Here is a 17,052-nt window from a genome sequence, read left to right on the forward strand (position 1 = left end):
GCAGACAACAAGGTTTTTGCATTCATGTTTAATTACAGAAAAAAAGTAACTAGTTTTACAGTATATGGATTTTAAACTAAAATAGAGTCCTCTCTTGAGCACTCTCATCTATAGCTCACCCCACAGGTTTAGGGCTGGGGACTGAGATGGCCATGGCAGAAGCTTGATTTTGTGTTCCTTTAACCATTTTTGTGTTGAATTATTTTTTTCTCAGAATAAATTTACTTCAGTTAAAGGCTGGATTTCTCTCATCTTTTTTTAGTTTAAGGTAATCGACCAAATGGTGCTCTTCTGTAACATTTTTACCCATCATTCTCTGGAGTGCCAATAGTTGTGTAGGGGACTGTATATTATTTCTAATTGTTACATTAAAAGAAGACATTTTTTATTAAATATATCATTACTGTTTCTCCACCAGTACTAAAAATTATGTAAATGATGAAAATCTATCACTTTCCCAGGCAGCACATAATGCATTTCAAAATTTAAAGGGACTACATACCCATAACCCCCATTCCTTTGTCCCTGTTGCTATATCAAATTTCTGTAGGAAACACTGTATTATGCATGCTACGTTTATATCCACTACTTAAATTATACTTTGACGTATTTTTTATTGCTTGTCAACCAATTACATGTGCAGGTTATTAAAGTATTTGCCATCCAATAGCATAGCGTCTATAAGAAGTCAGAAATCTTTCTCTCTTCTTAGAATCTAATGAACAGCAGCAACCTTGACAACAAAAGACTTACTTCTTCCTTTTCTTTTTCAGCTGCAAGTTCCCCTGCAGTTTCCAAATGAATCACACTTGTAGCAGGAGAGTACTGCATTTCTTCTGGCTCCCTCATAAAGACTGGTTTGTCTTCCTGCTGAATCCACTCTTGGTAAACCCTCACAACCTTTCTCATTGCAGCAGCTTCACATATTGGCAGTAGAAATGCCTTTGTTAAACAAAAATGGGGTAAGAAGTTATATTTTTAAAATGTTCTGAAAGTCCAGAATAATTTTAACACATACAATTAGATAAATGAAACAATAAATTTCAAGAATCAAACAAACAAATAAACGAAGGCTCACATACCAAGTTTTCATAAAATGTAGGCCTGAAACTATGGCACACATCAGTACTGATTATGGGGTAAGGATACTTAAAGGGGGAAAGGTGCCCCATTACTTTTTTTGTGATCTAGTATGCTCAGTGTAACCCTAACAGGGGCACAGTAATGCTGGAACAGAAACAGTTCTGACACAAAAGTTAGAAGCACACAATTGTCTTCAAGGTCTTTACATGCTGTAGCATTAACACTATCCTTCACTGGACCCAAAGGACCTAACCTAAATCCCGAAAAACAGCCCCAGATCATTATCCCTTCTCCCACAAACTGTACAATAGGCAATCTGGAAAGTAGCAATCGCCTGGTATTCGCCAAACCCAGATTCATCCATCAGACTGCCAGACAATGAAGCACGATTCATTACTCCAGAGAACACATTTCCACTGCCCCAGAGTACAATAAACAGAGCGCTTTACACCACTCCAGCCGATGCTTGGCACTGTGCATAGTATTTTAGGCTTGTGTGTAGCTACTCAGATATGGAAACCCATTTCATGAAGCTCCCAACACACAGTTCATATGCTGATGTTGCTTCCAGAGGAAGTTTGGAACTCTGTGTGTGATACAACACAGGATGGGCCGTTTTTAGGTATTATGTATATATGTCAGCACAAAGTGTTCCCTGCTCTGTGAGTTTGTGTGGTATACTGCTCCTAGACTCTTCCACCTCCCAATTGACCAGGGCATATCTAGCCAAACAGAAATTTAATGTACCAACTTGTGGCAAAAGTGTCATCCTATGACAGTGCCACGTTTTAAGTCACTGAGCTTTTTAGGTTGACCCAATGTTTGCCAAAGGAAATTATATGGCTTTGTACTTGATTTTATTGATTTGTTAACAATGGGTGCAGCTGAAACACGAGAGTTCAATTCGGAGAAGTGTCCAGATACTTTTAGCTATATTCTGTATTTAGTAAAAGTCACTCAATTCAGCAGTCATGTAAGTAACCAAAATAAAAATCTTTTAATAAACAATGCAACCTATCAAAGGATGTTGACTATAGTTTAGTGTTTTTGTTTTATTAAGATAACATGTTGCCAAATTCAATAATTTTTTTCTCTTTATGTTTCATACCTGTCGAAAAATTTCTGTTATAAAGTTAACATTAGTTCTGGATGAGCAGAACACCTTTCTGACCACTTCAATATCGGTAAGATGTTCCTCATCCACACTACACAGGCTTGAAGAACTTGGTTCCCTTTCAGTTAGTGTGCTGGTGTTAGAGTGTGACTGCTCTGGTTCTATGTTTCCATCAACATTATCAGGTCGTGTACCTCCTTCTTCTCGAGCTGCCAGACCTGCTGCTGCTCTCTACGGGAAAGAAAAATGAAAACAATTAATACATACATAAACTGGTATAAAAAGGTCCATACAGTAATTTAAAGTAAATATGTAAATTAGAGTTTAGTGATCTGCGGTGGACTGGCGCCCTGCCCGGGGTTTGTTTCCTGCCTTGTGCCCTGTGTTTGCTGGAACTGGCGGCAGCAGACCCCCATGACCCTGTGTTAGGATATAGCGGGTTGGACAATGACTGACTGACAATTTACTGATATTGCAGGAAGTCCCTCATTGGATATATTTACAATATGACAGATTAGACTATACAATAATATAGAATCAACTATGTTAACTTAAGTAATATTTATTACAAACACAAATATATGCAGAGTAAAATGAACAATTTCGATAATATTTAATTTTAAACTAAACACATTGGGTCAAATAAAGTAAACAAGCTGCACCGACAGAGATACTGTACATTGCTATAGTGGTGGTTTTTGTCACTGTCAACTCCTAAACACGGGCAACTATTTCAGGGCGGGAAGGGACACCACCAATTTTGAGACTCTTATGACGTACAGACGGAAGGTAGTCATTCTCGGTAAAATGCAGATTACATACAGAAGAGCTACCTTGATTAACACGAAACGCTGAGATATTGCTGTTTTTATTACAAAGTAGAACAAAAAGAAACACTACAACAACTATTCGACTTGGATACAGACAATGTTGTGATATAACTCGATAGGCCTGATCCCAGGAAGTGAACACTATTGACTTTATGAACCCGAATAAATGACATACCAAAAATAGAAAATAAGAATAAATCAATACACACACTTGCATAACATTAGACACCTTATTTATAGATTTATATTAAAGTCTCTAATAAGAAGTAAATTAGTCCCAAACATAAAATGCAGCATCATCATCATCATCGTCGTCACTTCAAATGATGAAATAAAATTTTTTTTTTTCCCTTTACCAACTGCCTAAAGCGAGTTCTTTTTTTAAATTTAAAATAAACAAAAAAAAAGTTTGATGCACCTCAGGATGACACATACAAGCTAAAGGAGGGCATTAGTGTCCCCACACAAGGACTTGTACTTCCCCAAAATCCTATCATGTGTCATTATTTTTGGGCACATTTGTGTAAACTGTTTCCTAAGCACCTTAAAGTGTTTGAAGTATTTGAGATACTTTACATTTTATTAATTAGGACTGTAGTGAAATTACCAGTCCATTGATTTTCAAATCCATGATACAGTTGCCCCTACTGTATATGCAGATATTATTTACAATATTGTGTCTTATTTGAACATAAAATTTACTAACCAATATTAAATAGCTACTGTAATTAGTTTTGCATAATGGATAAAACATTATAGCACAATATGTACTAACAAAAGTATCCAGTTCTCTTGCCTAGATTGCTCTAGTCTTTACATACATTAATGAATAATGAAACCGGAAATACTATGATTTTTTTGCTACTGAAAGCGACTATACTGCAAACAATCCAATGAAACAAAAAATTTCAAGCCAGAGCACATTTAGACTTTCACAGAAATAACGTTCAATAGATCAATCAGGAATAACTTGCAAAATTAGTTAAGTAGAATAAACATATTCCAGAAAAGCCCCATAAATTTAGAAACATGTTACTTTCACACACTGTAACATTCTCACAAAATATTTTTTATCAGTATTGTTGACAATATTCATAAAATCTCCAAACAATAATATCCTCCATTGTTTTTTTTACTTGTAAGAATTTTGGTTTCTATAAATGCAAATGAATCTTCCTATGAAGTCAACAGACAGACTGGGAGAGCATTTGGTTAAGGGGGGGTGGGTCAATAGGTCGCTGGAAAGGGGTGTGTGGCGCTTTTTGCAAAAGGATGAAGGTCCAAGTTTTTAGACTCCTGGTGCTTCCTGTTTTCCTATATTGTTTGCGAGACATGAACGCTATCCAGTGACAGTGACTCCTTCGATAAAATTCTGGGTACCACTGGTGTGACCTTGTGTCAAATGAGCAGTTGCTCACGGAGTCTCGAATGAGGCACATTACCTGCATTGTGAATGAGAGTCAGTTACAGCACTTACAGCCACATGGCACGATTCCCTGAGGGTGATGCGGATTATAGGATCATCACTGTTGAGGACCTAAACAGCTTGAACAGGCCAGGGAACAACCAGGAAACACCTCACTGTAGCAGATAGATGGTAATGTCTGGAGGGTGGGACTGAACCGCATGACTGCCTGGGGGTTTCCAACTGGGTTGCCAAGCTGTTTCATCATTGGGTGGGTTCAGCAATGCGCTGTACCAGTGCATGTTCCCCAACCTGACCTGTTCTGACAAATGTAAATGGAAACATGTACTTCAAACAATTCCAGAACTACAGAATAGTATACTTTATCACTAATTATTCACAAAAAAAGGCATTTCTTACTTCTGTGAATGCATGAGAAGGGAAGAGTAACACATAGTTTACAGGGCAGAGTCTGTGGTAACAATGACATTTTCCACTTAAATGCAGAGTATAACAATCACCTCACATCACATCCGAGCCAAATGACAGAGGCAAAGCTGTGTTTTCTCAAACATGTTAATGAATGTCAAAACGGATGGAATAATGACTACTGAGAAATGTAAACACATTTTAAATCATCATGATGCATCTGTGGAAAAATTACCTACTTGTAAAAACTGTATATTTTAGCATTGTAATGACCTCTAATACATTGCAAGTGCAATGAAGACCTACTTGGAGTAAAAGACTACAGATGGACTCATTAATACTTCACGCTCAGAACGTGTTAGTGCACGCATCATGGCTGCAACAAGTTCCCAGGGTTCATTTGACGCATCCTCTGAGCAGGTCCTCAGAAATTAACACGACGCATGCGTTTTAGTCCCAGCAAAAAGTCAGGGGGTGCAGTGTGATAAAAGTTGGAATGTGAAATCAGAGTCTCTGTTTACTATCTACTTAAGACAGAAAACCGCTTTGAGGATCCTACGGGATCGAGGTGTCTGCTTTGATGTGCTTTTATATTCAAGTGTCAAATATTCTCCATCGTGATGACACGATACATTGTACAGAAGATGGTATGTGAGACTTCTTAAGTCTCTCTTTTTTTTTTTTCCATCTTCACAACAACAGAATGTACAGTGCTGTATTTGAGCCACAGAGAAAAAAAATTAAAGGACACAGTGAAAAGGTGTATTTTGTGAATAAAGTGGAAATTTCAGCTTTAATCTCGAAATGTCCACTTTAACCTCGTAGTTTACTTTGCCATTAAAGTAGACTGTCGTAAACGTCATCATAAAATCAACCCAGTTGTTAATCGCTATGTGCCTCTGTGCTTCCTCCTAACCTGACAGCAGCAATCACCACACAGAACACATTAAAATGTATGATATTCCAACTCTCTGCACATTTAGAACACTTACTTAGATTTATACTTGATATCACTTTCATGATAAGTATGTTACATTTTACAGAAAAATCGTTAATTTCGTTTAAATAATTAATACTGTTAATAATTACACACATGGGGTGACACAGTGATGGAGGGGTAGCGCCGCTGCCTCACAGGGAATCACGTTGCTGGTGTTCCCTGCCTGGAGTTTGCATGTTGTCTTGGTAGGTTTCCACATTGTGCTCCAGTTTCCTTCCAAAGATATGCAGATTTGGTGATGCTAAAATGACATTGGTGTATGTAAGTGCTTGTATTTATCTTGCGATGAGCTGATGCCCCATCCAGTGATTGTTTCTGCCTCGTGCCCTATGCTAGCTGGAATGGGCACATCCCTGGATTGATGGATGTAATAATTAAACATCATTTTCAGAGATATTGCGGCAAGGTTTCCTCAGGATTTAATGCATGTTTCAGGCAATTCACAACACAGCAAAGCCAAACGCTTTCTCACAGTGATGATATCTCGCACTACCACCTGGTGGAATCTTCCAGATTTATGTAAAGTACACACGCAAGTATACACAGTTAAAGGCTTACATAGCAGTAGTGTCTACTGGAGCATGCGTCACGTCACGTGAAGTATAAACCTGGCCTAATCGTACAAAGTTGGCCACCTCAGAAGCCCCAATCTAAACATTATCAGTACCTATGGGATAATTTAGACAAATAGAGAAAAAAGCATCCAACATCAAAAGAAGAACGACAGCAAACCTTGAAGAATACTTGGGGGTGGGGGGGGTATGATACACAAAAACATGACCAGTTTTAAAAACACTAGACATTCTTGTTGCTTTTACAGTATCGTAATTTATTTGTGATTATATGTTATAAAGTATTTCTAAGAGCAGATAAAACATTTAGGGTTTAAGTAAATAGTCTTAGAAATTGTTTTTTTGGATGGCACAAAACTTTTGCGCAGTACTGTACAGGCAAACCTTTTTTGTTTTTGTATATCTTTATATTATTATTATTGCTTATTCATTGCCCGATGCCTTGATCCAACACGACTTACAATATTCAAGATATAATTGGTTACATTTGTTTTGTTTTCCATTTGGAACACAGGCAGGTGAAATAATTCACAGTGTCAGTAGCCGGATTTAAATTTAAAAACTCAAGACTTTGAAGTCCAAGCCTTAACGACTATTATTTTAAAATGGTCCTCAAAACTCTAATACTTTGAGGGTCTGGCTCCAGTCTAAAGGAATAAAAATATTCAGAACCACCATGGGACGAATTTCATCCACAAGCACCTTCAGATATCCTTAACAAGCTCATATGTGGGGTCTATTTTAGCTTATTTCTTCCAGAATAAATTAAGAGCACAACCACTTAATGGATCATCATTCCATATGCTAGATAAAAGGGATTTGTGGCTTTTCCCAAAACCTTTCCTGTAAACAAACATTTTATTATTGCAAGCTTTAATGGCAATGTCTTGTGGAATCACACAAAAAAACCTTCCTGACAACTTCCCAGCTCTGTATGCCCCTTTCTTCTTTTAATCCTACCCGATGTCTCCATTCCAACTTTCACACCTACTGCAGCATTCAATTCTTTTAACTTTTCTGGTTGGGCTTTATTGGTTCAACCTTTGGAGTTAAATAAAGAATTACAAAAAAGACTAATAGAGAATACATTATTTCCCATCACGTTTGTTATTTTATAGGTAATAACATATACCATTTCCTTTGTAATTAAATGGTATAAAATAATCAATAATGAGCATTTTCTAAAAATATTTTTTATGAGTGAAAACAGAAGATATGGTGCCAGAAGATTCAGAAGGTGTAACTTAAATATAATGCTTTGTTACTATTGCTAAATTCATATTGTCAGTTTTCATATCTAATTCAAGCTGACAAACCTTTTTTTAAAACGGGGATAAACCTTGGATCAACTTTTACATAGTGTAAAAGGATGTTTGGAGGCCTTTCCTGGCTGGGAGGCCGTTGTGAAGGAAGGACCAGCCGATGTGCACAGATGGCAGCCCCTCTGGGTTGCAGCAGCGACTTGGATTCCTGCAGAGCTCCAAAGCATTCGGAGTTATGGACACCCCTGTTGGGGTTCATGGGAGCTACCAGGGGGAGCTGCAAAGCCCTACTCACACCTGAGAGTACTTCCACACAATGATGATGACCCACAAGAAGTGGTCCCAAGTGCAGCATAAAAAAGACCGCCCAACTTCTTTTAGGAAGCCAGAGTTGGGAGGAGCACAAATCTTGCCGGAGGAGGAGTGGAGGCAGAAAGAGAGGGAAAGAGAAGAAGGAAGGCAGAGTGCAGCTTACTTGCTGCACTTTGTACTATGCTATGGTGTGGGGAACAATTGGGACACATTCCCCTGTAATTAAACATGTGTTGTGCTGAACTTGTGTTAGCATCTGTCTGTGTTGGGGAGCCAGAGAGCCCCTGGTGCTCACAAGAGAATTCCTATCAATAAATACCAGCTGAAGTCTTCAAGAGAGACTGCATAAGAAGCTTCCAAAATACAAAGAAAAAAAGATAACTGGACAAAAAATATCATGATATGGTGAAATACCCCAGCCACTTTCAGCAATAACTACTTTTAGGTCTTGCTAAATTATATTAGGGTTTATCTGGTATCAGTGTGCCATAAGAGAAGTTTCAGAAATGTTGGTAAGACCGTCACTGCACACAGGAGTGGTATTTAAGCATTTTAAGACTGTCAAATCACAATTTTCTCTTTATAAAATCAAGTTATCATGTTTAATCTCTCTATTGAGCAATAAAATATATGTTCTAAAAATGTAACCACTGTGACACATGCTGCTTTTTAAAAAAACTCTATTTTTCCCTTTCCTTTTAATTTAACATTTTGATTTGTTTTGTGTTGTGAAATGTGAAATACTTTAATATTCATAATTCAGCATTATTTAAATACAACAGAGTCCATATATTTATTTCACTAAAGCTTCATTTCTGAAACTGTGTTACTTATCAAATTTTATCATACCACATTGTTCTATGTAAAAGAGTATTATCCTGGTATTATGACCATCATGTTATTCATGCGTATTGCATCAGTATAGATCCAGTGATTCACACCCAAAACAGTGAGCTCTTACACTGTCTAGGCACAAATGAAAGCCACACACTTACAAATAAATAAATAATACATTACATAAACCTATCCTCAAGGCCACCAGTTTTGTTCTATGGTTGTTGTCAGCCACATCCACGTTCATGCAACAATAGTTTAATACCTCTCTTAAAATAAATTCATCCATCCATCCATTATCCAACCCGCTATATTCTAACTACACGGTCACGGGGGTTCTGCTGGAGCCAATCCCAGCCAACACAGGGCAAAAGGCAGGAAACAAACCCCCACACACCAAGCACACACTACGGACAATTTAGGATCGCCAATTCACCTAACCTGCATGTCTTTGGAGTTTGGGAGGAAACCGGAGCACCCAGAGGAAACCCACGCAGACACAGGGAGAACATGCAAACACCACGCAGGGAGGACCCGGGAAGCGAACCCAGGTCTCCTAACTGCGAGGCAGCAGCGCTACCCACTGCACCACCATACCGCCCGCTTAAAATAAATGGGCAGGTAAAAGCATTGTTCCCCCTTTAAAGCTAGTTAATATGTTGCAATGAGAATTTTTGATCAGAGAAATTCAGCCCATGTCAGTACGGGTGTTCCTCCCAAATGCAAATTAGGTAGGCTGACTGGTAACTCTAAATTGTCCCAGTGTAAGGGAGGATAAGTGTGAAAATGTGCACTATGACTGACTGATTCCTTGTCCAATGGTGCTTCCTTATCTTGAGGCTTGGGGAATTGCTCTTGGACCAGCTACAGGATAAACTTTATAGATCAAATCACACTCTACTGTAGCTGTCCCATTAGTACCCATCTAGCAGACTAAAATATCCCTGCACACTTGAGCTTCAAATTTGTAATCAGAAGAGCACACTGTCATGTAAATTCACTAACGCACACTGGGCAAATTAAGAGGCTCAGATTAATTTAACACTTTGCCACATGGCAAGAAATTTGAGCCTGCACAAAAATATAACTTTTGCATAAATGTAGAACAAAATGTCAACTCACCTGGATATTTTTTGGAACATTTTCACCTTCAACTCCTGGGATGTGTGTTCCTGTATTTGATTTGGGCTCTAGCCAAAATGATACAAGCCATCGGATGAAAATGACTCGAGCAGTCAGGAACATCTCTTTAGTGCAATAGACTGCTTCATTTGTCTCAGAGTCTCTCTTTATTACTAGATAATTTGGCTTTGGTCTTAAATGAGGGACCTCTGTAAGCAATAACATATAATGAAGATCAATGTCACAACATAAACTAAACACAGCAGGAAAAACATAATAATGATGAGAATATATAACTGGATATTTAATTGCCAGTATTTAAAATCGATATAAAAAAAACAATTTTTCCAAGATTATAATGACAGCACTGTAAAACCACAAATGCTTTGGTCATTCCAAATATGAGGCCAGAACTTTGTCTAAATTATAGTATGTTTTAACTACATTAAGAGTTTTGCAGTCACCCTGTGTATTACACCAACAAGTGAATACAATACAATACAATACAGTTTATTTTTGTATAGCCCAAAATCACACAGGAAGTGCCGCAATGGGCTTTAACAGGCCCTGCCTTTGACAGCCCCCAGCCTTGACTCTCTGAGAAGACAAGGAAAACTCCCCATAAAACCTTGTAGGAAAATGGAAGAAACCTCGGAAAGGCAGTTCAAAGAGAGACCCCTTTCCAGGTAGGTTGGGCGTGCAGTGGGTGTCAAAAGTAGGGGGTCAATACAATACAATATACACAACAGAAGATACAATATACACAACAGAACGAATATTAAGCAAATTTTGTTTCTTGCCCATATTAGAGACAACACTATACAGTTTTCATTTAGATTCTAATCCACTTTCTATTGGAAATTTATAAGCATGCAACAATTATATTGCACCTATAAAGCTAAAATTTCTGTTGACCAAGACCTGACAGCAGTTTAAAAAAAACAAAAAAACAAAACTGGCATCCACACTTACTGAAAGCATGTTTTAAAAAGAATTAAATGGTCTAGCAAAACAAATGACCATCATGTAGATTAAAAGGATCATGACTAAATTAGAACGGCTTCATTTCAGAAACAGAGGTTCTTCACTTTGCTGATCCTCAAATAGATAAACATTTTCACCAAGATTCTGCTGTCAAAAATTTCATTAAACATTTTTTGAATGAATTTTTGCAATACAAAGCACTTAAACATTCTTCAGATATCACATGATATGAAAACTAACATCTTACTACTAGGCATGAGACAAGGATTTTGCCAAACACTGAATTTAGTGAGTTGCTTCCATGGACGAGTACAGTGAAGAGCAAAACCGTTCTATGTATGTTTCACTACATCCACAGAATTGCTTTCAGATCGTACTCAACTGGAACAGACAAATCACAAATCATCATACAGTTCACAAGATATATTCATCTCTATATATAATCTTCATTTGGATCTTGATCTTTGTTTGTCCGTGAATGAATTAGAAGAAGAAACACTAGATGGCAGTAGAGAGACAGCTAAAACATAGGCATTGCATTAAGAATCTCCTCCAGGCTTATATTACTGAAGACTGTAGTACTCCAGTCACACCTCAAAACACAGACATTTAAACTAAACAAATTGTTGTGCATTAAATTAACTAAACATGTCGATCTTGATCTTTGTTAGTCCGCGAATTCCATGCATGCGTAGACCACCTTCCAGTTTAGTACGTTGTTGTTACTCACGGATGTCAACAATGTGCCAGAATAACAAAAGGGGTGGTGGACAGTGTTACGCTGGTTAGCTCTTGAGGCCTGGTTAGAGAATGAGATTGCCGAAGATAAAAAGGTACGTGTCTACGTAACATATGAATGAAAGAAAGACAGTGGTAAAATGAATGACAACGTAACAGCACGTTCCGGAAATTATTATTGTTACGTTGTAGCCAGCGAGTGCTGCGTGTCTCACAGTTGTACCGTGGCTTGCTCACATGTCAGTGAAGTGATCCCTATTTATGCTTTAAAGAGCCTGGATACCTATGTGTCCCTCTTTATAACCATTGCTCCGTGTATATTGCCTTACTCTTTGGATTGCCTCAAAGCAACCTGCGAGATTGGAGAAAGGTTGAGAAGAGATTGTGAGAGGAAATGACAGCATCGTGAAAACGAGACGGATTGTGAATGGACAGAAGCAGAAATGCTCCTACACCACCACATAATTACTATTCGGACAGTGATTCCAAATAGGCCATTCCTATCGAATCAATATCCAAGGGTTTTCTTTTGTAATTTTGTTTCCCTTATAAAAAAATCATAATGCTGTGCGACGAAGGGCCCAGTTCACGACTGGCAGCCGCGCTTAAACAGGGTGCCCTTCACAGACAACTTTAACACGCGCAACGTAGCTAGTATTTTAGATTTTATGAACCATGGATGTGATAGATTACACCAACGATGAATTATAACAGCAGTGGATATTGCATTGTTTCTCAACAGCTGTCCACTAGCATGATGGAGGAAGAAAGCAGCCAAATTCTTAATGCTTGGTTTTCTGGTCAAATCATACATCTGTATCAGTAAGTGACTCTTTTCAACTGAAGGGGAGATCATCAAATCAGAAAAGGCTAGGCTTAATGCACAGAGCAGACATTCTCATTTTTCTTATGATGAAAGAAACATAAAATTATAAGCATGTTTTTTAGAGGAAAGTTTGATGTTACCTCAGTAAAATATCTGTTTAATTTGGATGGGGTACTGGGTACTGATTGTCTCATGTACAGTGTAAAATTAAAATCTTACTTTCATGAGCTAACTAACATGCAGCTCATATTATATTACTAGAATGTAAATATCTGAAAGTAATTAAGACTATTTTGTTTTAATAAAAATGAAAAAGCTTACAAAAATGTGTTAAAGCTTGTGCACACTGACTTGAATTTATTTTGCAGTGTATTAATTTATGAATGGCTAATAACTAATACTGAGCACACAGTTTTTTTGTTTTATGAAAATTGAATATTGTGGGAATATTGTATCATGAAGCTGAATTGCAATATGAATTGTGTTTTGGGATAAGTGTGATGTCTCATGCCTACTAATATTTTTCTTAATACCTATTTTTTTCAGACATAATAATGAATACTTTATATTGACAAATTATCCCAAGGATCAGCCAAAAAAAAAAAAGTTCCTACCAAGAACAGGATTATATAAGCTGGTCTCCTTACAAAAATTTGGAAAAATGTGAGGAAGATAATATTTCTTGAAATTTCCAAATAAAAATGCAAAGCCCTTTTCATGATTTTCTTTGTTTTTCCATTCTAAGCTCTTTGCCTAGAAATGCAAGTAAGAAATAAGAGTTTAACAGTCATTTCAAAACTTTTCAAAATGTATCATATTTTAAAGCATATCTTAAATGTTTCTTAAAACAACAAAGACGGCTTGTTATTAAATAATATGGTAATTTACATTCCATACATGCTTTAAAAATCAAAATCTGACTTAGTAAGTAAGAAAAAAAGTAAAGGAAACATACCAAATTAGTACAGTTAGTAGAAAAGGAAATGTACCTGGATTACCATGTATTTCAAAAGTGCTTCCAAAAAATAGCTTGTAAAATCTTCTTGACCTTTATCCCCAGATTGTGGAGGAACAAGAGGGGTGATTTCCTCCGGTGTTACTTGAGCTTAAAATGAAAAAAAGGCACACATAGTGTTTTTTTTATTTAAAACGATTTATCCAAAACTATTTAAAAAAAGATGTTTTAAAAAATGACGTGACTGTTGAGCAAAGACTTAAATTTGATCATAACCAAATTATTTTAAAGAGAATTCTAAATTTTTCAATGTGACAATAAAAAACTACCCACAAAAATGATGATACTAAATAATAAATTTTACTATATACACTTGAATATTATAAATCAGTGGTATTCAAAATGCGTATCATTAGGGGGCACTTGGGGGCCATAACGGTCCTGGCATGGTTACCTTTATTTAAAAAAAAAATATTTACTTAAGAATCTCTTTGAATTGCTTCAGATACTATTTAAATAACCAAAACTGAAAATGTTCAATTGTTGAATAAAAGTAGTTTAATATCAATGTAGTTAGAGACTAAACCAGCAGTCCTCAACCTGTGAAATGAGCTACCAGCTGCTATGAGAGGGAACAGTGGGAAAAAATATTTAATTGGGGTGGAAAAATTGGGCTTTAAAAGGACTATTGGCTATACAGTGGCCAAACCCATGTCTTCATGCTTGGCTGCACTTCAGTCACTCTACCCCATGCTGCCTTTTTCACCTCCTCTATGCCCACCTTCTGTGCCAATTCAAAGTCTCCCACTGTTCACATGGAGTCGGAGGTTAAATCTCCACTTTGCCCCCCACCTCCTTGATTCAATCTATACAAGGATTTTTGAAGGAAAGAGAAAAAAAAAAACAAAAACAGGTAAGTGCTCTCCTTCTCACCTCCTCCACTTCCCCTCTGGACAAACAGTTTGCACAGAATGTCTCTCAGTCTCTCTTGCTTTTAGGTCCAGCTTGCTAATGTTGACAGCATTTTAGTTTTGGTAAACCTCTTTAGTCTATTGTTATGTTTAGTCACCAGCAGTAAAATGACTAACGCAGAAGGAATTCTTTTGTTTCTGGACACTGTTGGCAATGTTCAGTAGCCTTTGCCACTCCCCAATAATAAATACAGGAAGACTGTGAACAAGTGAATGTAGAAGCTGAACTGCACAGCTATGAAACAGGCTCATCTTTCACACGGACATAAAAACCATTTGTGAGTTATTTTTCTCTTCTGTTCACCCGAGGTGTATACATTGTAAGTTTCTGGCTTCATATATAGTATAGCTGTATAATTTTTATAAACTAAAAAGCATTAAAATGTTATGCTAATTTTTATTTCATATCAAATCACACTATGGTTCGTAGATTTAAAAAATAATTGGTAAAAAGCATGACATAGGAATTAAAGCCACCTGTAATTCCTTGTTAAAATCTCTAAAATGTAATATTGGTAGGAGAGGGTATAGTAAAAAAAAAATGTTACCTTTAGTTGTATTAGTATTTTTTTTTTTACTGTATAAGAATAAAATTAGGTAGTTATATTAAATCACTGTAAATCCATAAAGTGGTACATCAAGAAAAAAGGTTGAGGACCCTCAGTGAAGAAATGTGACAGGACCTTTGATCATGTATGTGTCCACAGTCTGCTATAGTTAAGCCTATGCTTTAATTAACAGGTCTACTATTATCTACAATTATGCTATGCATCTACTGTTAGCAGTACCAAGGTCCATGTTCATGTTCATGTTCTGCTTCATAGCAATGAGTTTGTATTAGTTTCAGGCCCTGAACACATGGTTCAGCGTTTAGAGAGTGGTTATCTTAAAACATTTGGAAAACCCAGATCTAAATGATTATCAGTCTTTAAGCTAACATTAATAAAAATGAATTTTTATTAAAGCAAAATTTACAATTTACAAATCAAAGTATTTGTTTTAAGTTTCATGCCTATTGAGTCTGTTTTTTATATATTGGTTCATTTTTTATAATCCAGTATATTTTACATACTTTCCTGAAGGTTTAGATGAGGGTTTATTAGATTGTCCAAGGTTCGAGGTCCATGTTGTGAGGGTGGAGAAGGGAAGCCTGGAATTAAGCAAGCAAACATCCACAGCTGTTCTTTACTACAATTTGTTTGCAGAGCTTGCATCCACAAAAGAAAGAGGCGAACACCTTCTCTTCGAATCTAAAATTAAAAAAAATGTAAAAATAAAATTGCAGAAGCTGCTACATTACAAGCATTTTATTTAAATTGGTTTGTTTCACAATAATTACCATGACATTACAATTAAAACAAAGATTAAGGATGATTAGAACACACTACATTTTGTGTGCAAGGAATGAGGAGGGTGTATAGTTTGCTAAAGGGCTGCGATGATTAGACAGTACAAAGCTGAATAAGAATTACTAAAAAAAGCCTAACACGTCAAGCCAGTTTTATATAATAATTAAAAGTGTATTGATTTGCACTCTTGCTTGCAAGAAAACACTAAGGGACTAACATTAATGAAAGGTGTACATTTTGAATTTTCTGTTATGCGATCTGAGCATTCATCTAACCAAGGGCACTATCATCAAATTAATAAACAAAAAAAGAAAAATACCTTTAAGGAATTCCCAGTGTGAAGGAGTTTTTTTAGAATAAGACCTGTAAAAAACACAAATAAAAGAGTTTCACAGACAACTTCCAGCACGTTTATTTACTCAACCACCTCTGTCAAATACTTAATTTTCACAATATAAATGAAACTTGAAAAGTACCAGAGGACACATAAATGTTCATATACAATTATAGAGGTTATTTTAATACAAGAACTTTTATTTTGGTTTCCATAACCCTGCATATTCCTGTTTTATATACTGTACTTAGTCACTCTTTGCATCATTGTAACAGAATTAATAAATCTGTTGAGTAATGTGTGCTTTGATTTTAAATTTGTTATGGATTATTTCTAAGAAAACGTAAGGGGGAGTTAATTTCAGAATCTGTATTCAGGAAAGCCACATCTTCTGCCCTATATGACCTCAAACCAGTTCAGTTTTTTTTTTTTATTATTATTTAATTAAGCAGTAAACATTGTTTCAGCATTTGCTTCAGTCCCTATTCCATAGTCTCAGACAACTTATTTAATTTTTATACCTCCAGTGCTGGCACCTTACCTTTGTTTTAATCATATTGTCAGCTTGTTTTGTGTATCAGTCCTATTCTTCTCTTCAATAAATAACTAATCCATAAAACTATCCAGCTTTTTATTATCCATCCATCCATCCATTATCCAACCCACTATATCCTAACTACAGGGTCACAGGGGTCCAGCCCACCACAGGGCACTTTTTACTATCTCTTTCCTTTTAGGATATAATCATGTGGTGCCCAAAACTATATTATGATCTCATTAGCCTGGCAGCAGATACCCAGGAAAAGCATAGTGCCTTTTATTCCACGATTTTCTATAGATAAACCAATAATATTTAAGATGTGGTGTTACTTTGCTCCTAATTTAAAAGGCACATTAACTTAGGGCACCCTAGAACCTTACTTAAGGTAGAC

General features: G+C 36.5%; 1 protein-coding gene across 1 annotated transcript in view; it reads right to left on the minus strand.

Annotated features, from left to right (window-relative positions):
- Positions 1-17,052, minus strand: part of ralgapa1 (Ral GTPase activating protein catalytic subunit alpha 1) — a 239,692-nt gene that overhangs the window by 187,268 nt on the left and 35,372 nt on the right. The window contains 7 exon segments of the mRNA XM_039741861.1: positions 754-942; positions 2,192-2,428; positions 9,964-10,172; positions 13,126-13,264; positions 13,501-13,616; positions 15,510-15,687; positions 16,106-16,149. Of these exon segments, the coding sequence (XP_039597795.1) occupies positions 754-942; positions 2,192-2,428; positions 9,964-10,172; positions 13,126-13,264; positions 13,501-13,616; positions 15,510-15,687; positions 16,106-16,149 (1,112 nt within the window).

This window comes from Polypterus senegalus, chromosome 18, assembly GCF_016835505.1.
Source record: "Polypterus senegalus isolate Bchr_013 chromosome 18, ASM1683550v1, whole genome shotgun sequence".
In the NCBI taxonomy this organism is placed as follows: Eukaryota; Metazoa; Chordata; class Cladistia; order Polypteriformes; family Polypteridae; genus Polypterus; species Polypterus senegalus.